Source organism: Acartia tonsa, chromosome 1 (genome assembly GCF_053477335.1).
Source record: "Acartia tonsa isolate MP-2025a chromosome 1, ASM5347733v1, whole genome shotgun sequence".
Classification (NCBI taxonomy): Eukaryota; Metazoa; Arthropoda; class Copepoda; order Calanoida; family Acartiidae; genus Acartia; species Acartia tonsa.
This window is the reverse complement of record NC_137260.1, coordinates 25,689,380-25,714,456: the sequence shown is the minus strand read 5'-3', so window position 1 is coordinate 25,714,456 and position 25,077 is coordinate 25,689,380. Positions and strand designations below refer to the sequence as shown.

The 25,077-nt window shown below is 35.0% G+C and overlaps 1 protein-coding gene and 1 long non-coding RNA gene across 2 annotated transcripts in view; both read right to left on the bottom strand.

Moving 5' to 3' along the window:
* Window positions 1–25,077, bottom strand: part of LOC145315890 (uncharacterized) — a 262,202-nt gene that overhangs the window by 7,303 nt on the left and 229,822 nt on the right. Inside the window, exons 2-4 of the mRNA XM_080156030.1 lie at window positions 2,997–3,118; window positions 522–1,665; window positions 69–197 (exon numbers count right to left, since the gene is read on the bottom strand). Of these exons, the coding sequence (XP_080012156.1) occupies window positions 69–197; window positions 522–1,664 (1,272 nt within the window). The 5' untranslated portion in view covers window position 1,665; window positions 2,997–3,118. The remainder of the gene's footprint in view (window positions 1–68; window positions 198–521; window positions 1,666–2,996; window positions 3,119–25,077) is intronic.
* LOC145315928 (uncharacterized) lies at window positions 5,313–6,223 on the bottom strand. Its single transcript, XR_013878199.1, has 2 exons — window positions 6,030–6,223; window positions 5,313–5,554 (listed from the first exon to the last, which is right to left on the bottom strand). It is a non-coding gene; the product is annotated as an uncharacterized LOC145315928 (long non-coding RNA).

The following is a 25,077-nucleotide window of genomic DNA, read 5'->3' as shown; positions in this document are numbered from 1 at the left end:
TAAGTATTTTAGAAAATACAGTATATTTTTAATTGAATTGTAGTACAAGATCTAAATAAATATTTTACCTGGTCAATGATGATGTTCCTTCTTCTGGTAGAAGCAGTTCTGATGAGATCCTGGAGGGACCTGGTGGCCTTAGCGATCACCTGCTCCCACTTGCCCTTGTGTACTTTCTTTCTGGGGTCTCCATTTACCTTAAGAGAAAAAATTTATTTTTTAAAATATTTCTTTGAGGGGCCATCCAACACCTAATATAATCTAACCTAATAAGCAAATGCAAGAAAACTACCACCCACCCCCCAAATTTTTAATTTATATAAAAATAAGGGAGAGGGGGGGGGGGGGCAAAACGCTAAAACAAGAACTTTGTGGGAAAGCGCCGAAGTTTTATATGAAGAAAAAAAACTTGAATAGATATCTTTATTTTTGTCCTCAAAAATAGGTTAACTCTTTATATAACAGATAAAGTTAAATGGATATTTGTAATAGAATGTAATGGACTTAATAAAGGTTCTTACCGTCATCTTTTTGAACATTTCTGTTGTGCTGATGATGTTGTAATGTTTGTCAGGGTTCTCTTCAACATGCTTGCCTACCCAGGTAGTCTTGCCACATCCAGGCAGACCGACCATCATAATCAACTCACACTCCTCCTTAGTCTTGATTCTAGGTGTTCCAGCTACCTTGTTTTCAACCTTACCAACCTTAACATTGCCCTCACTGATAGGATCTTTCCAGTTGGTAGCATCCTTCAGTTCCTCTCCTTCTTTGATAACACCAAAGTTGACCTGGAACTTGACATTTCTGGTTAGGATATGAGGGAACAAAGCCTGGCCGTTCCATTCAGCCTTGGGGATCTGGTAAGCATCACCTTGATCTTCACCATTCTTTGAGAAAGTCATACTGACTTCTTCATCTCCAATTTCAAGAAATGCACCAATGACATCTCCCTTGGTGAATTTTTCTCCATATTCCTCAAACTTGCAACCATGAGCCATCTTGCCCTCAGCAGAAGAGTAGCACCAAGACTCCTCACTCTCACCTAGCATCATGGAAGAATTGTTTGAACTCCATCCTACTCTCAGATCGTAAGTAGTTGCCTCCTTTTCAACCTTAACATCCATGTTGTCAACATACTTGACTTCATACCAAACTTTGCCAGATGTGACACCATGGGTAGCCCTACCACCCGCATAACAATATCCCCAGCCATCTCTGATGAAGGGTTGAGCTGTGTTCAAATCGTCAATTGCGATTTTCAGGTTGAGGTCTGAGTTGTAAAAGTCAAGACAAGTGAAGTTTTCGGGTATCTCTGGTTCAATATCTTTAACCTCATAGGGCTCATCATCAATAAACTTTTTCTTTGGTGGCTCTTCTTTTTTCTCCTCTACCTTCTTCTCCTCTTTAGTGTCTTCCTCCATGGGCTCTGCTTTCTCTGCTTCTACTTTCTTCTCAACTTTTATTTCGGTTACTACAGGCTTGGTTTCCTCGACAGTTTCAGTCTCCATGGTCTCTTCTGGCTTAGCATCTCCCTTTTCTTTGTCTAGAGCCTCCTGTAACCTGGCCACAAGGACGGGTTTTGTTCCCTTTGTGTCAAGGCCGCGCTCTTGCAGGGCTGTGCGGAGGTCAGCAACCTTCATTTTGTCTGGGGCCTCAACCATTCTAAAACAATAGACATTCATAATATCAAAATAATTTAGGACTTTGCTGAAAGAAATATGATTTTAAAAGATTTATTCAATAACGAATAATTACAACACTTTAGGTGAAGTTTACATAAGACACTAACTTAAAACGCATTGAATAAAAGTAATACCATGCAAATTAATCAGCTATTATACTTAGTTAGATACGATGTCTAATTCTAATTGGTAAGCATAGATGTAAAGTATACATGGATATTACAAGGGAATAATTAGGTTGCAATTTCCCCCGTCAATTAATGGTCAGTTAGTTTATATATCAAGCATAGACGTCCAAGGGGGGGGGGGGGTAATGGGGCGATTACCCCCCCCCCCCCCAAACGAATATGGGGGTGCCGTAGGCACCCCGAAAAATTTTTTCATTTTACCCCCCCCCCCCATTTTAAATTTACCCCTACCCTGGGGGTGCCGTAGGCACCCCCAACCATTTAGGAGGGGGTATTTACCCCCCCAAACAATTTTGGGGGGGTAAATACCTCCCCCCAAAATAGAAAATCTCTAACAAAAAAAAATTTTTGCGCGCTTCGCGCGCATTTTTAATATTAAATTTTTTATAAAATTTAACTTACCCCCCCCAAAAATTTTACCCCGGGGGTAAATTTTTTTGGGGGGGGGTAAACAAATTTTACCCCTGCCAACAGATTTCAGGGGGGGTAATTACCCCCCCCCCCCCAAGCAAATTTTACCCCCGGGGTAAAAATTTTGGCGGGGTAAAAAAAATTTGCGGCGCAATTCGCGCGCCATTTTACCCCCCCCAAAACCGAATTACCCCCACCAAAATAAAAAGCTTGGACGCCCCTGATATCAAGTAGATGAAGTAAAGGTGGGGAAAGGGGAGATCATTCGATCATGCATTATTTTAGCTCGCTTTTCGAAGGTTCACTTTCTTAAGAAAACACGAAAATCTGGTTAAGATACAAGTAATCAAAAATATATTAACAAATTATTAAAATAATAGAAACGTTTAATCCGAAAACAAAACTTACTATATGAACTAACAGGTTATTCACATAAAATATTCAAATATTTAAATAGAAAGTTGCTTATACAATAAGGCAAATTTAAAAAACGAAAATAACTATTTTGTTAGACGTATGATTTTATATATAAAGATGGGAATTAAGAATAATAAAGAAAATCAATAAAATCAGCATCTCAAACTTTCCCTTTGAGCTAAAATCTGAAAATATAAATGAGAAAATAAGGGAAAAGGCAAAATTTTACACAATGAATAATCATTTTAATATATCTTCCACAATGCCAACAACAAAATACATAAAATTTACTTACTTTACTATTATTTTAGATGAAATATGAAGAAATACAAATTTATGTGCCGGCTTCTGTCCTATCCTAAGGCTTGAGGATGAGTGATGTGTTGTCAACAAGTTTTTGAAAATCACAGCGTTTCTGAAAATATTGTGGAAATAGACACAAATTATTAATTTTTATGGTAAAATTTTACTTTTAGATGGCTAATTATTAATTGATAAGGTTTTGATTAAATTTATTTTAAAGTATTTACTTTAAAAATTACAAAAATATTCACTTTTCTTTAATTAAAAAACATGCGTTGAATGATTCATGTTTGACAACGCTTGGAGAAGGGGACATCGAAAATGGCGGATCGGCACGGAAAAATTTCTCCATAGACAGTATAAAATATAGAAAAAGAGTTTATTGTAGTTTTTCAATGAAATTTAATTTTTTAGTATATTGAACAATATATGTAAAAACATCGAAAAAAAAAGATTTTCTAGGATAATCAAATTTGGTTTGATTTAGTTATATCTATAGATTAAATATTCAATGTTAGAAAGTGTTTATGCTAGAACAAATTTCATTGGCTGTCACACTTTACCTGTTTTTAAATCGACCAATCAGGGAATTTAACCTTATTTTTTTGGAATAATGACAATAGGGCATCTGAGATTTAAAAACTTTCACATTTTGGTGGTTTATGAAAAGATACATTTGCATAAATAAATATATATCATATATATTTGAAAGCACAAGTTTATTTTTTTAGGCTACAAATTTAAGATTGAAGTCCGAAATCTTAAGCTACTCTAAAACTTGCTTTTTTTCTCGTTTCTTCTACCTATCTTGAAATTTATACTTTTAGCTTTTCTATAATTAGGTTCGGTCCGTTCGTACGTCCCTCTGTAACGGATAGATAATATCCTATCGAATTTAAACTTAGCAGGTTGTAGTAGTTAGGTATAACAAGTAGGACGAAAGGTTACGGACCCAACATGTAAAATCCTCAGAATAAAAAAAACTGAAGGCATCCGACTTTTAAATTTATTTAACGTTTCGAGGGCAAAACTGCCATCATCAGTAAAGTATAACTATTTAGAAATCTATAATCTTTACCAAAATGTCTGTACGTCTATTTAAAATATTCTGATATCTAACTTTTTTGACCAAAATTTTTTATGGGATATGATTCTTTTTATATGATTTGTTGTAAAACTGATTCATATACAACAAGGTAAATGTTGTAATCGAAGCATCTCTATAATCATGTCCTAAAATGTATGTATGTCCTACAGTATCCTGTATTCAATCAGTTTTGCAACAAATTTACTTACAATTTTTTAGATTTATACATTTAAATTCTGCTTATTCAGATCTGACAGCCATATATGTTTGTCCTTCTGCTTCAGAGCTTCGCTTTTATGGATGTTGTCATTGTTTTTTGTGCTCATTAGTGATATAATTATCATCCTCGTTTTCAGTTTATTTACATTAAGTCTTTTTTTAATATAAAAGGACCAACTGAATTAAAGTAGGCAAATCAAATACTCTCCTGATAAACAATGCTTTGAACCAGGAACGTCCAATGCCCCCCGGGGGAGAGAAATATATTGTATATTCCCACTTCCTCTCCATAAAAATTTTACTTCCAACTTGGACATTAAGAATTTGTGACTTTTAACCTTGTTCTAACTTGTTATTGACAAAAGCAAATACAATAATTTCATATGTTAAGCGTTGCTTAAAAGATCTATCATTCACATTAACATGCATTTTGAAATTAACTAGGATACGATTTAGATATATTTTTAGGACACTATTATAGAGAGGCTTGGTTTATAATTTAACGTTATTGTCCTAATATAGAATCCATAATTTCAAGATTCAGATAGACGGGATAATTATACCTAAAATAAAAGTAAGCAAGCATGTTATTCACGTAAAGATAAGAGTTACTGCTCTTTAAAAAACAAAATTAACTGCAACATGAATAATCATGCTAAGTTTTAAACTAATAGAACAAATCGGATATGCCAATTCAATGATAAGAGCTTACCCTTATATTATGGACAGATCCAAATTATAGAAAAGATTTAAAAATCCAATTGTCAAATAATAGATGATTTAAAATACACGCTACTTGGAAATTATCATCCTTGTTTTAAATATACAATAAACAAAGAATTTTTTTTATAAATTTATTGAACTAAGTTCAGAAAAATTAAAGATCATAATCACAATAATGTAATTGGTCAAACAAATTATTTACAAAGTCAATTATTTGGTCTATTTTAAAATATTCTTGAGAGAAAAATTTGTTTTTGAACAATAATTTAGAGTTTGTAATTTTTAGTTATTTACAGTAAGCAATTAAATAAAACGAAAATAAAATTTAAACTGGAAGAATAACATCTTTATCTTTTCCCATGGCCACCAAGGTCTTCTTCATGATCTTGTTCTTGCCAGAGATGTTGTCCCTGCAGCAGAAGTAAAGGATGGTGGCCAACAGCATGATCATAACAAAGGAGACCAAGCAGGCCCAAGAAAAATCTTCGCGAAGCTGTGCACGGTCATAATCGGTCATATCACTGAAATAAATAATATATTAAAAATAAAATTTTAAAAAGTAACAGGTTGTCCCTGTTGTGTCTGTCTGTACTAAAGGTTCTTCATCACCACTGGGCCGATAAGGTAAAGAAAAGCTATCATAGGTCTTCGGAAGGATTAAAATTATTTGGAGAGGTACCTCCAACCTTCCAAGTGAAATAGCCCCAGGAAAAAAATACCTCTTCCCAAATTTCCAAGTAAAACTAAAAGTGAAAATAGTTGGATCACCTTCGCCCCTAAAGTGCTTGCTCATAGAGACTCCAAGGGGCGTAACCGCTAGTATTGCATAAAGCAAATAATGAAATTGATTTGAAATAAATAGAGAAGTATAATTTTGTAAATGTTTACGAGTGAAAATTGATAAACAATAAACAAATTCAAGCGCGAGCCTAGTTGAAATGTTCAGAATTCTAATAATAGATTTTCAAAAAAAAATACATATACTTAAATACTTACGAGGTAGGCAATGAAGACTTGATAAAATCCTGCATGTTCTGTAACTGTTTCATAAGGTGAAGCACATCAGTACCGCGAGTAGTCGTCTCCATTTCAGGCTGCATTTTAATTTTATAATGTAAATTTACTTGATATATGTATCAAAAGGAAGTTTGAGTGAATACTGACTTGCTATCAATACTAAGAAAGAATTATCGATTTTTATTATTTCCCTCCCCCTAAACTATTACGGGGTGGTATATCCCTTTATGCATAGTGATATTCCCTTTTCAACCCCTTGTACTTTCTCCCCAACCCTCCAAAAATAAGGCCTTTCTTTTTGGTCGATATAATACTCAGATTTGTTTATTATAAAGAGACATTATATAACTTTATTTTACTTTGATTTTTTAGAAAAGCTACATTCTTGTCGTTTTAAAATTTTTTAATAATAAAATTTTTAACAAAATATATCATTTTAAGTTCATTTTATTTAATAAATATTATCATGAATCAGTGGCGTGCGAAGCACTTTGTCTAGGGGGGGGCATTTTGAAGATTTAGTAAAATTTTGCCCCCCCCTAAATCAAAGTGCCCCGGGGGGGCACTTTGCTTTAGGGGGGGGCATTTTGATTATATATACTAATTTTAAATAAGGGCGTTTTAAGGGGTGGGATTATTTGATTATGGGCCTCCTAGTCCTTATCCCTTCTTCCCCATCCCTTCCCCCATCCTTATTTCCCATTTATATCCCCCACCTATTCCCCCCCCCCCATCTCTTCCCCCCCCCCATTTCTTCTCCCCCATCCCTTCTCCCCACCCTGCAATGACCGAAGGGAAGGGAGCTAGAAAGCATCTTCGAAAAAATAGTACAGAAGATGAATTAACCTTCCCCCCCTCCCTCCACCACAAAACATTTTTAATGGGTGGAAGGAGATGTTATAAAATCTCAGCAGGAAGGATGAATAACCCCATTAAAAAAAATTGGGGGGGGGGGGGGAGATGAAAACACTCATTTTGGACCAAAAATTAACCTAATATGAAAAAATGATATTAAATTTTTCTTTATTGTATGACAACAAGGATGACAACATCTTTAAGTAGCAAAGCACAAAAAATCATTAATAAGAATACAGACAAGTAGATTTAAAGAGCATCTGTTGAAATAAATATATATTTTAGGTAGAAAAAGTCACAAATCCTTTTTCCTGTATGTTGTGTGATGACAGTCAAAGTAAATTACATACTGGATGCTCGAAACAGCAAGAAATTTTATTTTTTTTAATATTATATTCCACAAAAAAATTTATCGTACCATAAAAACCAAAGATATAATGAACTATGTAAAAAATAAAAAAAAATTACTTGTCCTTTCATTGTGATAAAAAGCAGAAATCATTTGGAAGGGCGCGAAGCGCAAATTTTTTTCTTCAAATATGCAGGGAGGGAGGGGTTTTTGGGCTATTTATTACACTAGTTCCCAATATTTCATAGCAGAAACCATTTGGAAGGGCGCGAAGCGCAAATTTTTTTCTTCAAATATGCAGGGAGGGAGGGGTTTTTGGGCTATTTATTACTCTAGTTCCCAATATTTCATAGCAGAAACCATTTGGAAGGGCGCGAAGCGCAAATTTTTTTCTTCAAATATGCAGGGAGGGAGGGGTTTTTGGGCTATTTATTACACTAGTCCCCAATATTTCATAGCAGAAACCATTTGGAAGGGCGCGAAGCGCAAATTTTTTTCTTCAAATATGCAGGGAGGGAGGGGTTTTTGGGCTATTTATTACACTAGTCCCCAATATTTCATAGCAGAAACCATTTGGAATGGCGCGAATCGCAAATTTTTTTCTTCAAATATGCAGGGAGGGAGGGGTTTTTGGGCTATTTGTTACATTAGTCCCCAATATTTCATATAAAATTTTCTTATTCGTTGGCTCAACAATTTTGGGGACTTTAATGGAATTTTGATTGGTTGGTTAATTAAGTCGAGTTTCCATACATTTCATCCACTAATTGCAATCTATATAAGGGGTAATTTTGTGTATCATCATTGGGGATGTACAAAATTTCTTTGGTAAAAAGCTTATATTATACAAAATAAAATACTTCCTATAACCTGGTTTGTTATGTTCAGTGAAAAAAGACTATAACCTATAATTTGTACACTAATTTAAAAATTTGGTAAGGTTAAATGAATAGTAACTGTCTCTTTGGCGCGAAGCGCCAAAATTTTTTTTTTGAGTATTTCTTCATCTTTTTTTGGAAACTGGGATAGTTTTGCTTTTTGTAGGGTAGGGGGCAAAAAGGGGCATTTTTGTTGACCAGGGGGGGGCAAAATGGGGCATTTTTAAACATTTAGGGGGGGGCAGGGGGGGCGGTTGCTAGGGGGGGGCAGGGGGGGGCGTTTTGGTCGCTAGGGGGGGGCGATTGCCCCAAATGCCCCCTTCGGTTCGCACGCCACTGTCATGAATAAAAAAACTTTGTTAAAAAATGTATATGTAATATCTTAATGATAATTCATTATGTAGTGAACTACTGTTATTCTTGAAAATCTGAAATATTTAAATGAAGACTGACCCTTTATTATACAAGATACAGTTGATGTACTAGTTCCGAGCACCAAGCGGTCAAACTGGCTGACACGCTCTTATCTCACACTTATCACTTCACCCCCACCCCTCTCTCTTTCTTGATATACAAAAATTATAATTTAATTTTTGGGTTTTTGACTTTAGCCTCTCAGTAGCCTACCCTACCAACATTATTTTTGGTATTTTTTAAAAGGGGGGGGGGGGGTATTATCTTCAGGTCATATCTCTTAAAAGGTCCTCTTGTTTAATAGCTTGAAACCTAATTGGAACTAAAACTTAGCTTTTCTGAAAATTTGGACCAATTATTTTATAGCTTCATCGCCTATGAATTTAAAACTAGCCGCTGTGACATCTTCAAAGCAGTGCTAATGTTGAGCCCTAAAATACAAGTTTTTTTCCAGTATGGCTGTGAAACCGTTTAATATCCAGTGTGTTAAAGTGTCTGACTATGACGTCAGAAAAAATTAACAATTAACCAATGAGAAGCCAGTATTCACTGTAATTGACCAATGGTAAAATATATAGCGGTCTCTCATTGGTTAATTGTTAATTTTTTCTGACGTCATAGTCAGACACTTTTACTGGGTTCAAGTTTTGTTAAAAAACGGTTTTGATCTTATAGTTTTTCATTTTAATGTTCGCGGAAAGCCATCTATTATACGACGATGCGATAAATAACTATTCTCCATCTAAACTATATTTGTTTTATTATTTACACTAGCGGCTACGTCCCTAGAGACATCTAGTGGCACTTTAAGTGTTTTTTTATATTTCAAATATGTCTATGTCCAAGTTTTTTTTGTGATTTTTTTGTGATTCCTCTTGGGAGGGTGGTGATACCCTCCCCCAAAATAGTTATAGACCTTCCCAGGACCTATGAGAAGCTACCCTGTTAAGGAGAATCCGATCGGTGCAGTGGTTAACGAGATCCTTCGGTACAAACATGCAAACACATAGACAGACATCCTGTTACTTTATTATAAGGATAAAAGAATCCTAATTATCTTTTTTTTTATTTTAAAACTAAAATAGATGAAATTTTGAGCATATTTTCGTGATAATATATATTTAGCTTTTAATGGAAAATTAATCCAAGAAAATGGAATTTCTTATAAATAATACGTAACACAATTTTCTAATTTTAGACATTATCTTGAAAACAAAAATTGATTTTTAACTTTTATATATATTTTTAAATATCTAATTTTTAATTATTTTTAAGAGTTTTTAAAGCGTGACGCAGCTACTCGTTTGCTAATGTTAACATTATAAAATATTATAAAATTGGATATCTTTGTAAAAAAAAACATAAATTCAGTTATTTAAAGTTATTCAGATCATAAAAAGTTGTTAAAATCAAGAAATAAATGGATAGTATAACAAATAAATTTTACGTTGTCTGAAATTTTTCTTTTGTTAGCCCTAAAAAATCGGGGTAAAGGTTAATTTTATCACGGTTGTTGCTTTTGGCCAAATCTACTGTTTAGATTAGTATCTAGGAGGAATCTATCAATCTAGTTAAATGAGCAAATACGTATGACAAACATCAATCTAAATGGTAAAATGAAGGTCTCTGTTCATACCTCTGAACTTAGATGTGCAATAAAACATTCTCACAATAAAAGCTGCCAAAATACACACACATACAAAAAAATGGCACAGTCACACACACAAACACACACACACATACACACAAAAGAAAAAGAGTAGGCTAGCCATGATAAATTCATTAGCTCAACTTTGTTTTTCTCAACTTCTCTTTTCCTCTCCCTCTATATCTGTCTATCTGTATTTATTATTAAACCTTACCTTTTCTTCTCTCAGTATATGTATCTTTTATAACTTTTTTATAATTTAACCTTTTTATTTCTCTTTTCTTTATTTTATTTACTGCACCTCGTGTCTCTAGGGTCGTCATATCTTCTTTAAAGCTAGATAGAAACATGCACGAAACCATTGAAATGAAGAATCGGCCCAGAGTACCCCTACTGAGGCGGATTCTTAAAAAAATTATGATCGCTTAACCGGCTATAAAAGCCTGATCACCAAAATTGTTTTTAAAAAATCCTCCAAAGTCATATAAAAAAAATCACAAAAATTAAATAAAATCTTAAGGTAAAAACCCTTTTATGATTTTAGAACACTTTAAATTTATAGATAAATTTGTACATAATAAATTTTTTGATCTGGCTACGATAGCCTGTTCAGTGGTCCTAATTTTTTTAAGAGCCCACATCTGTACACTAATAGTTATTTCATCCCTATGACATTTTCAGGATTTTATATAAATGGATCTTGACAATGTCATATGGATGGAGTGTACTTTTCTTTCTGCACCCCTTTGTCTTATGAAAGAGTACAAATATACAGGGAGGGAGGTGACATTGGGCTGTTTATTAAACTAGTCTACAAAGTTTTATAACAACGTTTTATTATCTGCTGGCTTAACAAATTTGGTGACTTTTATTGAAGTTTGAATGGTTGGTTCATTAAGTTGAGTGTCCAAACGTTAAAATCACTAATTGTAATCTACAGAAGAGGCAATTTTGTGTAGAGACTTTGGGTATGTATATCAATTTATCGACCATTGTCTTATCCCTTTAGATCCCTGACAAATATGAAAATATACTTAAATAATAAAACGAATAGCATGAAATTTTCTGTCCGCTACTGTAGGGATTGAATTTCCAAGTTTTTCTAGTACTTCTGCTATTAACCCTTACAGATCGGGGGGGGGGGGGGGCTCAAAGAGCCCCCCCCCTCTAGTTTTTTCAATCTCATTTTTTTTGTAGGTAAGATGGAGAGCTGTGACTTCATGACTTTTTAAGTTTAGTAATTATACATCGGCAAGAGTTGATTTTATTAGGATATCTGGTCTGTGTCGTTCGTGGTGTCCGGTCAAAGTCGGTTGGGTAGCAAAAAAAATTAGAAAAAATTCTAAATAAATCTTAATTTCTACATTATGACTTTTGTGTATAAGGTAGAAACCTAAAATTTTTTTGGTGGATACTTAGATATCAATGACCATCTGAGAAAAGTGGTGTTATGACCGTTTGACTGCTCCCTGACCGACTTTATGACCGATTTTTGTCCGGCTTTTACTACAGACATATATCATGAATATCGTGGCTTCTATTACAGCTAGAGACCTATAATTTTTTTTGGTAAATCCTTGAGCAAAAATAAACAGATAAAAATATTAATTTGCGCCGCCAATCGCCGTTTTACCGCCGTAACCGCCGAAAATGGCGGTTTCCGTTATTTGCCGTTTTTCGGCGATGATCAGAAAAAGTAATTTTTTGTTATGAAAAATAAAAGTTCGTCCTAAAATTTGGTCATCCTAGCTGCAAAATTGGCCGCTCTACAGCTGTTTTAAAATTTAGCGGCTGGCCGCTAAAAAGCGGCTAAGGAGCGGTCTGACTGCTTTGACTAGAAAAAGTAATTTTCTCTAAAAATACACATGAACCACCAGAAAAAAATTTTACGTCTTTATCTGTACCAGGAGCCGAGATAGAGGGGGGGGCTCTTTGAGCCCCCCCCCCCCCCCCCCCCCCCCCCGATCTATTAAGGTGGGAATTGGGGCCCGATCTGTAAGGGTTAAGGGATGGAAATGACTATTATATTTAAATCTTTTTGAAACAAGACTAAAAAGTAATTATGACAAGATTCAAGAAACGCTTAGTTTATAAAACAAGGATGACAAAATCATTACAAGAACCTTCAATTGCCCTTATATAGAAAGACCCAACTTTGGATTAAATATTTTTTTGGGGGGATGGGGTAAGTTCTGATTTGTTTCCAAAAATTTTGGGTCAAAAATTGGTTGGTGGGTGGTGTGGTAACATTATCCCCCCCCCCCCTCCCCTACTTTGAGTTACGACTGTTTTGGCCAAGGCAAAGATTCGTACCAAAGATATAAAGTCAATTTTAAAAGATTAGTATATTCCCCTCTATTAACTTTTAAACAAAACTAAAATGTTTACCTATTATGTCGAATCAATTTATTTCAGTTTACCATCCCCTGGTACTTGGATAATCTAGTAAAACAGAACAAAAAACTTTTATAAGTCTCTCCCCTCAAAGTTTGACAAAAGTGTAGTAAAATAGTAGAATCAATTATGTATATCATCAATCTTTGTGTACAACTCTTGTTATACAAATTTTATTACATTTATAAGCTTAAAGAGATAAATAATATCATTAAAATAACTGAAGAAATAATCCTATTATATAAAGTATTAGGGTTTATTTGTCTGAATCTTAAGATTTCATTAACTACTAAACTGTTTGAGTTTTCCTTAATAGGGAAGCTTAGCATATGTCCCGTGATGGTTTTAGGCTATTATGATTTTAGATTTAATCCTTGGGATAGTTTTAGGCTATTTTTTTATATCTATCCCTTTCAATACAGTACCCATAGAAGCTAGGGGCGCAACCGCTATTGACAATATAAGGTGTTAAATATGATCGACCAACATATCTTTTGCAATACATGGCTAATTAAGACTTTTAACTTCATAACCTGGCTTTTTCAGCCAAATTTGTTCAGAAAAACTTCTACTATTTAATCAAATTTGTATTCGTTATCTTTCCTTTAAAATAAAAGCAATGTATTTAAGATTAGTTACATAGCTGCAAAGAAGCTGCTGTAACTGCTATAACTGCTATACAACAGCTGTCGACCCCTGATAAATATTTGAGCTACTGCCTGCCCTTGCTGCCTGCTGCCAGTAAAATAGTTGGCACACATTTTACACCAGAGGTAAGGGCGCATTTGGAATTTTAGATAGGGTATCTAATTTAGAGAAAAATATTATTATAATCAATATTGTATTTCCGATGCTATTTCAGTTAAGAATATATATAGGTTCTTTACACAAAGAACCTTTTTGAGTACTGTTGCTCCCCTCCCCCAATTACAAATACATGATAACAAAGCTAATTTCTTTTTTATAACACTGTTTGTCCAAGAATGGACTTGAACAAAACACCATTTAGATAACCAACCCATTCTGAATATGCACAGCATTATCTGAATACGCCTTTGCTTGCTCAGAATCTAATTTCAATGTAAATGCATTCCTGTGTTGTATGTGTTGAAGGTATATGTAGCCTGGTCAGAAATATTTCTGTGTTGTATGTGTTGAAGGTATATGTAGCCTGGTCAGAAATATTCCTGTGTTGTATGTGTTGAAGGTATATGTAGCCTGGTCAGAAATATTCCTGTGTTGTATGTGTTGAAGGTATATGTAGCCTGGTCAGAAATATTCCTGTGTTGTATGTGTTGAAGGTATATGTAGCCTGGTCAGAAATATTCCTGTGTTGTATGTGTTGAAGGTATATGTAGCCTGGTCAGAACTATTCCTGTGTTGTATGTGTTGAAGGTATATGTAGCCTGGTCAGAAATATTCCTGTGTTGTATGTGTTAAAGGTATATGTAGCCTGGTCAGAAATATTCCTGTGTTGTATGTGTTGAAGGTATATGTAGCATAGCCTGGTCAGAAATATTCCTGTGTTGTATGTGTTGCAGGTATATGTAGCCTGGTCAGAACTATTCCTGTGTTGTATGTGTTGATGGTATATGTAAATTTGCTTATAATCTTTACTAAAATACATATGAGATTCGATATTGGGAGCCAGAAAAAGAAGGAGCCGACTCGCGGAATTTGTATGTAGCCTAGTCAGAAATATTCCTGTGTTGTATGTGTTAAAGGTATATGTAGCCTGCACCAGAAATATTCCTGTGTTGTATGTGTTGAAGGTATATGTAGCCTGGTCAGAAATATTCCTGTGTTGTATGTGTTGAAGTTATATGTAGCCTAGTCAGAAATATTCCTGTGTTGTATGTGTTGAAGGTATATGTAGCCTGGTCAGAAATATTCCTGTGTTGTATGTGTTGAAGGTATATGTAGCCTGGTCAAAAATATTCCTGTGTTGTATGTGTTGAAGTTTTATGTGGCCTGGTCAGAAATAATTGAGAAATTAAACAAATAAATCTTAATCAGAGGGGGGTTGGTGGGGATGTGCTTATCCTTATATAAAAGTAACTGGTCGTCGTATACAATGTAGCTTCTTATAGATCTTGGGATGGTTTTGAACCATTTAAGGGAAGGATACCACCACTCTCCCAAGAGCCGCACCCTCTATTTATGCACATATATAAATGTAAATATTTCATATTCCTTAATCCCTGAATCGTTCTCTTTACAGCAATCCCCTAAAAAGTAGGTATGTACTAAGAGATATAAGTTTTCCGGAATTTTAATGTAGGGAGTAGATTTGAAATCTGCATCAAATTTTAAGGATTTTTTATAAAATTCGTTTTTTGTAAAATTCTTTATCTAAAAGCGAAAATACATTTTAAGTTAATTAATTTTGACCAATAGGATAGGTGGATTTTAAACTACCTGCGCTCTAATTGGTTGAATGATGTACGACATCCAATCAGAGCGCAGATTTTTTAAATCCACCAATCACAGATGCCAAAATTAATTAACTTAATTTGTATTTCCGCTTTTAGATAAAGCATTATACAAAAAACGAATTTTATAAAAAATCCTTAAAATTTGATGCAGATTTCAAATCTACTCCCTACATTACAATTCCGGAAAACTTATATCTCTTAGTATGTACATAAAAGAATCTAAATACACATCCTAAGGCCAGCCATTTCTCTTCTATTTAGACATATTCTTCTATTTAGGCATTTTCTCATTGTTTTCCTCTAGAAAAATCTGCATATTTTATCTATCTAATATAAGAGATTAGCTTCCAATACTTATCTGGTTGGTCTACAAATGAAATCTATGATAAGCAGATTTTAAACTTTCTGCATTTACTTGTTAAAAGTGAAGTTTTTCTATAATTAGGGTTTGTCAGTACGTCCGTCCAGAACAGTTAGCTCTTTTCGTTAATTTATAAATGTTTGAATTGTCCTATCGATTTCAAATTTTGCATGACGATTCTTATAACTATTAGGTTATGTTTAAAAAGCGTAGTAAATCTATAATCATTACCCGAAAGTCCGTACGTCCATATAAAACATGTTATTTTCAATATCCGGCCGGATACCGGATATTTCAATATCCGGCCGAATATCCGGCAATATAATCTTTTATATTTTACAACAAAAATCTCTGTTTTTTTTAATCTTAAATGTCTGTAATTTTCTTATTATTGAAGCTAGAAGAACAATTTTTTCTGAATATGTTTATCTTTATGTAAATTTTATATTATAAATCTCAAAACATAAATTTTGGCGGTGGCAGCAGTACTTGGCAGCTGCCAGCCGCAAACCGACGGTTGGCAGGTAAACGGCAACTGATTTTCTGAAATTGTAATATGTCATGAAGATATATAAAAAAGCCTAGTTTAAAATTTGAAATCTTCAAGTAAAAATTTGCGGTCACAGGAACTGTTTAAAGATTTCTGGAGACCTGGAGGTTCAGGACTTGCAGGATTATACTTGGAACCTGAAATCGACTTGAACACCTATATTACATATGAGGATGTACGACTATAGGATATTTGGGTATACTCCTTTTCACGACATCCCTCCATATGGAGCGATGATTTTAATTGATCGCCTCTTATGACATGGGGCGATGTAATGGCTCCTTGAAAGGGGCGATTTAATAGCCCCATATAACAAGAGGCGATGTTATGACTCCTTGAAAGGAGCGATTTAATAGCCCCTTGCCCTAAGAGGCTATTAAATGATCCTTTATCGCTCCTTTATCGCCCCTATGTCCTCTTATCCCAAGGGGCTATTTAATTAAATATCGCCTCTTCATGGCCCCTTCACTATTATATATATCTTAGTCCCTTGATGGCCCCTACATCGCCCCTTCATCGCTCCTCCATCGCTCCTTCTCCAAATTTATATTACATTGTACTTTGATGGCCCCTACATCGCCCCTCCATCGCTCCTACATCGCCCCTTCATCGCTCCTTCTTCAAATTTATATTACATTGTACTTTGATGGCCCCTACATCGCCCCTCCATCGCTCCTACATCGCCCCTTCATCGCTCCTTCTTCAAATTTATATTACATTGTACTTTGATGGCCCCTACATCGCTCCTACATCGCTCCTTCATCGCTCCTACATCGCCCCTTCATCGCTCCTTCTCCAAATTTATATTACATTGCAACTTGATGGCTCCTACATCGCTGCTACATCGCTCCTTCATCGCTCCTACATCGCTCCTTCATCGCTCCTTCTCCAAATTTATATTAAATTGTACTTTGATGGCCCCTACATCGCTCCTACATCGCCCCTACATCGCTCCTACATCGCCCCTTCATCGCTCCTTCTACAAATTTATATTACATTGCAACTTGATAGCCCCTACATCGCTGCTACATCGCTCCTTCATCGCTCCTTCTCCAAATTTATATTACATTGTACTTTGATGGCCCCTACATCTCTCCTCCATCGCTCCTCCATCGCCCCATCGCCCCTTAATAGCCCCTTACCTTAATTTATACAAAAAAGCCCCTACATAGCCTCTCTATCGCCCCTTAATAGCTCCTTACCTTAATTTATATAACATAGCCCCTACATAGTCTCTCCATCGCCCCTTCATAGCCCCTTACCTTAATTTATATAACAAAGCCCCTACATAGCCTCTCCATCGCCCCTAATAGCCCCTTACCTTTATTTATATAACAAAAATCCTACATAGCCTCTCCATCGCCCCTTAATAGTCCCTTACCTTAATTTATATAACATAGCCCTACATAGCCTCTCCATCGCCCCTTAAAAGCCCATTACCTTATTTTTATAACATAGCCCCTACATAGCCTCTCCATCGCCCCTTACCTTAATTTATATAACATAGCCCCTACATAGCCTCTCCATCGCCCCTTAATAGCTCCTTACCTTAATTTATATAACATAGCCTCTCCATCGCCCCTTAATAGCCCCTTACCTTAATTTATATAACATAGCCTCTCCATCGCCCCTTACCTTAATTTATATAACATAGCCCTACATAGCCTCTCCATCGCCCCTTAATAGCCCCTTACCTTAATTTATATAGCATAGCCCCTACATAGCCTCTCCATCGCCCCTTAATAGCCTCTTACCTTAATTTATATAATCCTTACCTTAATATATATAACATAGCCCCTACATAGCCTCTCCATCGCCCCTAAATAGCCCCTTACCCTAATTTATATAACATAGCCCCTACATAGCCTCTCCATCGCCCCTTAATAGCCTCTTACCTTAATTTATATAACATAGGCCCTACAAAGCATCTCCATCGCCCCTTAATAGCCCCTTACCTTAATTATATAACATAGCCCCTACATAGCCTCTCCATCGCCCCTTAATAGCCTCTTACCTTAATTTATATAACATAGCCCCTTCATAGCCTCTTCATCGCCCCTTACCTTAATTTATATAACATAGGCCCTTTATGGCTCCTGTACAGCCTCTGTAATTGTATTGCCCCTTCATTATAGATGGTAGGGCATTAAGGTAAGGAAGGAATGTGACCCTCTACAGTTTTAAATTTAAGTTTTAAAAGGATGACAAGGATGACAACATTTATAAAAGCAAAGCTCTGAAACGGTAGAAAAAAGTTTAATGAACATTAATAATGTAGAGTGTCAGAACTGAATAGTCAGAACATAAATTTAAAATTCGAAACAAAATTGTAAGTAAATTTATTGAGAAATTGCTTACATGCAGGAAAATGCTTAAGGACGTACTCACATTTTTTGGACTTGATTATAGATATGATTCGCTTATAACATTCTAATTTGTTGTCCTAGGAATCAGTATCCCAGAAATCATATTAATCGGATAATTTTGATACATAAAAATTTGTTGTAAGTTAATAATTAGTATGCTTAAAATGGACGTACGGATATTCTGATAATGATTATAGACTTTCTAAATCGTACCTTTCTACTACAGGAATCACATGCCTAAATTAACGAAAATAGCTAACCGTTACGGACGTACGGACTGATCCTTAATATAGAAAAGCTTTGCTTTTAAAAAGTTAAAAAGATTTTTTGAGGGGATGGGGTAATATTTTTCTTGGAGTGAATTTTCTGGGAGGGTGGAGATACCCTCCCTCGAAATAATTAAAACCCTCTATGAACTTAAAAGAAGCTTCACTGTAAAGGAGAACCATATAGGTTCAGCGGTTAGCTTTTCTACAGCCAAAAAAAGATTACTACTTTATATAATAGGTTATGAAAAAGGAAAAAAAAGCAAGATAACAAGGATAACAACATTCACAAAAGCAAAGCTCTAAAATCAGGAGGTCAAACATAAATTTTGTTAAAATCAGCGTAAATCTATAATACAAAGTAGAATGATGTCTGTCCATCCATCTGTCTGTCTGTCCGTCTGTCTGTCCGTCTGTCAGTCCCTTAAGATCTCGGTAACCACTGAACCGATTATATTCTACTATTCAGGGAATATACCTACTGGTCCTGTGGTGGTTTTAGGCTATTTTCTTGGGGGGTGGGATACCCCCAACCCCCCCAAAAACAAAAAACAAAAACCCCCATTTTTTTTTTGCTGAAGATTTTCTTGGTCCTATTACGAATTTCGCCAAAAATTTTTATCACCTCTCGGGGCAAAGCCCCTAGAGGCTAGGGGCGAATCTGCTAGTATAGAATATAGTAAAAGGGCATAATTTTATTTTTAGTATTTGATTATAATACTAAACCTTGTTGTCCTAAGAAACATTACTCCAAAACCCAGATGAATGGGACAATGATATTATACAAAAAAAATGGACGTACATACTTTCTAGTAATGAATATAGTATTGTACTCAACTGTTATAGAAATCATTCTGCAAAGTTTGAAATCGATAGGATATTCATAACATGTCTAAATTAAAGAAAATGTCGTCTAACCGTTTGGACGTACGGACAAACCAATCCTTACTATAGAAAAGTTTCGCATTTAAAAAGGAAAATTATAATGAAAATATAATGAATTAATAAAATAAATATAAATAATATAATAACATAATGAAATAAAGAAAAAAAAAACTAAGAGAATGAAATTTTTTAGTTAAATAGAATATTGAATAAGGATCATATAATGGACAAACAGACAAAGTAAGTTATAGAGCAGACTTTAAGAGAATATGCTATTACTCAAAGATTATCACGAAACCTAAGTCTTTTGAAGCATAATTGAGAGACAGACAAAATAATTTATAGACTGGATATACATATGTCATGGGAATATTCACTAAAAATCTCAACAGTCTATCTTTAACAATAGCAGAGAAAACCACATGCTTAACTTAATGAGAAGAGCAATGACGAAAGGACTAACCCTAATTGTAGAAAAGTTTCTCTTTTAACAAAAAAAGTATTTTTTTTGGTCTGAAGCTTAAAAATTTCATAAACTGACTAAATTCTCCATTTAAGGGAAGCTTCACATAGGTCATGGGATGGTTTTTTGCTTTTTTATTTTCAGATTTAAGCCCCTAATTGGTTTAGGCTATTTTTCTGCCTCCTTACATTAAAAAGAGCGCAGCTGCAAGTGAATAAGAAAAGAGAAATATAAAAGAAGAATACATATTATCCTATTATATAAAGTAGTAAAACATAAACAAACGTTGGAGTGGACAAACCTAGGAATGGGACAATCGTCGGAGTGGACATTGCTTATGTAAAACGCAGGAGTGTCTTTTATTTTATTTATAAGATATAAATCTTTCAAAAAAAAAAAAAATCTTGAATATCTTTTCTCACAGACTGAAATTTTAAAATCAGTCTGACAGTTTTCCAAAGTAGGTAAGTTCTATCGAAAGGCAAAGGTTTGAAACAGATAGAGCATTTCATTAAACTAAAACATATTTTTTTCTCACATTGTTTACAACTGTCAAATATGTTTTTTTATATGCCTAACCCCTGCAGGGGGCTTATTTGTATATTTATATCTTAACCTAACCTAACCTGTGTAGAAATAACTAAACAAATGTTGTTGAAACCTAATTTTTAAGATATTATAGACACTTCTGCGTTTTACTTATATAATGTCCACTCCGACATTTGTCCGAAATATCCTGCGTTTGTCCACGTTAGTAAGGCTTTCTGTTCTGAAACTTAAGATCTCAATAACTACTAAACAGATTGGGCTTTCTATTTCAGGTAAGCTTAATATTTGTCTTGTAATGGCTTTAGGCTATTTTATTTTAAGTCAAGGGATGGTTTTAGGCTATTCTATTTTAAGTCCTGGGAAGGTTTTAGGCTTTTATTCATTCCCCTTTGAATACAGAGCCAATAGATGCTGGGGGCGTAGCCGCTAGTCGATATACAAAGTTTTTTTTTGTCTGTAGCAAATGATCTCGTTTGCTGCTAAACCGATATGATGTATGTCTGTCTGTCTATACCGTAGGATCTTGCTAACCGCTGAGTCCTGAGATGATTTTAAGATAGTTTATTTTTTTTCCTTAAAATAAAATAACAGGATATTTGTCCATAAAAAGCGAAGCAATATCTTAATTTTTGTTGTTGGAACTGTTATTCAGTTGATTATACCAAGGATCTAAAGGAATAAGACAATGGCCGATAAATTTTTATCCATCCCTAATAACGATACACAAAATTGCAACACTACAACCAAAATATGACAAAAGTCCCCAAAGTTTTGAGCCAACGAATAAGAAAACTTCATTATAAAACTTTGGAGACTATTGTAAAAATTGCCTAATGTTTCCTTTCTCCCTGAGATTATGCAGACTATCCTTAAACTAATATTTACATTAAAGTAACAGGATGTTTATCAGTATCAACTGAACCGATATGCTTCTCCTTTACATTGAAGCTTATTTTACTCGCAGGAAAAGTTTTCATTTTGGGGAGGGGACCAACACTTTCAGCCCCCGGAAGGTATCACTTCCCTTAAATTCTTAACCTTCCCCCTCCCCCCCCCTCTCCACCACATCTATTTATTAAAGTACTCCTAGGGTCATCTATGGGATTAGCCGTTAGTGACTTAAAAATAATTCAAGTGCAATGATATATTTACCAAATTAATACGATAATTTTGTATACATTTTTTATGAAAAAAAATTATTTTGCCAAAGGCAGCCAAAAAATAAGCAGCAAATACTTCAAAAATGCTCTGATAATCAGAGATCTACAGGGATAAGACGATTGTCGATAAAATGATATATATACATATATACAGTGTGTTTTTTTATGAGAACTTTTTTGAAAGCAATTTTACCTTACTTATAGTTATCAGAATTTAATGATTAATGGCTTATTCTCTTCTTTTTTTATAACCCTAATAGAAAAGCAAAAAATATTTCAGTTTTTATTCAAAAAGTACAGTAAATTAAAAAATTTAAAACTTAGGTGTCAACATCTAAAAATGGTTTTAGTGCATTTTTCTTATAATCTACCTTTGCAAGAATGGCTGCAAAACGCTTCAAAGTTGAGATATAGAGCTAAAAATTTATATAGATACTATTTGTGACATGTACTAGAACATTTTGAAATTTGAAGGCCATATCTCAACCAGGGAGGGAATACTGGCCCCCCAATGTACTCCCTCCATTCTTGGAAAGGGTAGAAGATTTGAGCATAAGAAAAATGCGCTAAAACCATTTCTCGTATTCATTTGAATCCGGTGGATAGGAACCGGTTCTCATCCATACGAAAAAACTATGTCTAGCATTGTATTATATCCAGCTTTCTACGAATATAGATATGTACAATCATAAGATTAAACCCAGTTTTTTTAGCCGGTGCCTTCGGCACCTCGGGGCTAAAAAAACTAGTTTTAATCTCATAATTGTACTTTCTATATCCGCGGAAAGCCGTTTATAATACGATGCGAGAAATAACTATTTTAGATGTTGACACCCATGTTTTAAAATTTTGAATTTACTGTACTTTTTAAATAAAAACTGAAATATTTTTTTGCTTTTCTGTTAATGGTTTTAAAAAACGAAGAGAATAAGCCATTAATCATTAAATTCTGATAACTATAAGTAGGGTAAAATTGCTTTCAAAAATGTTCTCATAAAAAAACACTGTATATATATGTATGTTTATATATTAATTATTCCCATTGATGATTCACAAAATTACCCCTTCTTTAGTTTAGAATTAGTGGTTGAAACATTTAGACACTCAACTTAATGAACTAAACAATCACAAAACAATAAAAAGTCCCCAAGGTTGTTAATCTAACGAATAAGAAAACGGTATTATAAAACTTTGGAGACTAGACAGCACTCTTGGATAAGCCAACTTATAACACTTTGGGAACTATCCCAATCCTCCCTGGCGAAATGACAATGAGATTTTTTGGTAAATTTGTGGCAAACTTTATTCTTAATAAATTAGCACTTGCCAAAATTATACTGGAGAGATATTTCATTGAAGAATAAATCTTTTTTTTTGCCCAAACTTTTCGTCAGCCAATAATAACAGATAAGTTAAACATTGTAAAAATAATATAGTAACTTAACTCGAGTTGTCAACGGCAGAAATTAGGTCCTGAGATGGTTTTAGGCCTGGAAAGGTTTATAACAATTTTATCTGTATTTCTTGAAATAAATTAACAGAATCTTTGTCTGTATGTATGAATGTCTGTCTGTACCGAAGGATCTTGCTAACCGCTGAACCAATATGGTTCTCCTTTACAGTGAAGATTCCTATAGGTCCTGAGATCGTTCTCCTTAATAGGGTAGCTTCTCATAGGTCCTGGGGAGGTTAATAACTATTTTATTTTAATCCTTATAATAAAGTAACAGGATCTTTGTCTGTATGTATGTCTGTCTGTACCTTGCTAACCACTAAACCGACATGGTTCTCCTTTACAGTGAAGCTTCCTATGGGTAATGAGATGGCTTTAGGCCATTTTATTTTTAATCCTTATAAAAAGTAACAGGATCATTGTCTGTATGTATCAAAGAAGATCGCTAACTGCAGAACCGATATGGTTCTTCTTTATAGTGTAGCTTTCAATAGATCCTGGGAAGGTGTATGACTGTTTTGAAGAAGGATATAAGGGGCTATTAAGGGGCGATGGAGAGGCTATGTAGAGGCTATGTTATATAAATTAAGGTAAGGGGCTTTTAAGTGGCGATGGAGGGCTATTAAGGGGCGATGGAGAGGCTATGTTATATAAATTAAGGTAAGGAGCTATTAAGGGGCGATAGAGAGGCTATGTTGCGGCTATGTTATATAAATTGGCTATTAAGGGGCGATGGAGAGGCTATATAGGCGCTATTTTATATAAATTAAGGTAAAGGACTATTAAGGGGCGATGGAGAGGCTATGTAGGGGCTATTTTATATAAATTAAGGTAAGGGGCTATTAAGGGGCGATGGAGAGGCTATTTAGGGACTATGTTATATAAATTCGGGTAAGGGGCTATTAAGGGGCGATGGGGAGGCTATGTAGGAGCTATGTTATATAATTAAGGTAAGGGGATATTAAGGGGCGATGGAGAGGCTATGTAGGGGCTATGTTACATAATTAAGGTAAGAGGCTATTATGGGGCGATGGAAAGGCTATGTAGGAGCTTTGTTATATAGATTAAGGAAAGGGGCTATTAAGGGGCGATGGAGAGGCTTTGTAGGGGCTATGTTATATAGATTAGGGTAAGGGGCTATTAAGGGGCGATGGAGAGGCTATATAGGGGCTATGTTATATAAATTAAGGTAAGAGGCTATTAAGGGGCGATTGAGAGGCTATGTAGGGGCTATGTTATATAAATTAAGGTAAGGGGCTATTAAGGGGCGATGGAGAGGCTATATAGGAGCTTTGTTATATAAATTTAGGTAAGGGGCTATTAAGGGGCGATGGAGAGGCTATGTAGGGGCAATGTTATATAATTAAATTAAGTGGCTATTAAGGGGCGATAGAGAGGCCATATAGGAGTTTTGTTAAATAAATTAAGGTAAGGGGCTATTAAAGGGCGATGCAGGAGCGATGTAGGGGCCATCAAGTTGCAATGTAATATAAATTTGGAGAAGGAGCGATGAAGGGGCGATGAAGGAGCGATGTAGGAGCGATGAAGGAGCGATGTAGGAGCGATGTAGGGGCCATCAAGTTGCAATGTAATATAAATTTGGAGAAGCAGCGATGAAGGGGCGATGTAGGAGCGATGAAGGAGCGATGTAGGAGCGATGTAGGGGCCATCACAGTACAATTTAATATAAATTTGGAGAAGGAGCGATGAAGGGGTGATGTAGGAGCAATGAAGGAGCGATGAAGTAGCGATGTAGCAGCGATGTAGGGGCCATCAAGTTGCAATGTAATATAAATTTGGAGAAGGAGCGATGAAGGGGCGATGTAGGAGCGATGAAGGAGCGATGTAGGGGCCATCACAGTACAATTTAATATAAATTTGGAGAAGGAGCGATGAAGGAGCGATGTAGGAGCGATGGAGGGGCGATGGAGGGGCGATGTAGGAGCGATGGAGGGGCGATGTAGGGGCCATCAGTGCACAATGTAATATAAATTTGGAGAA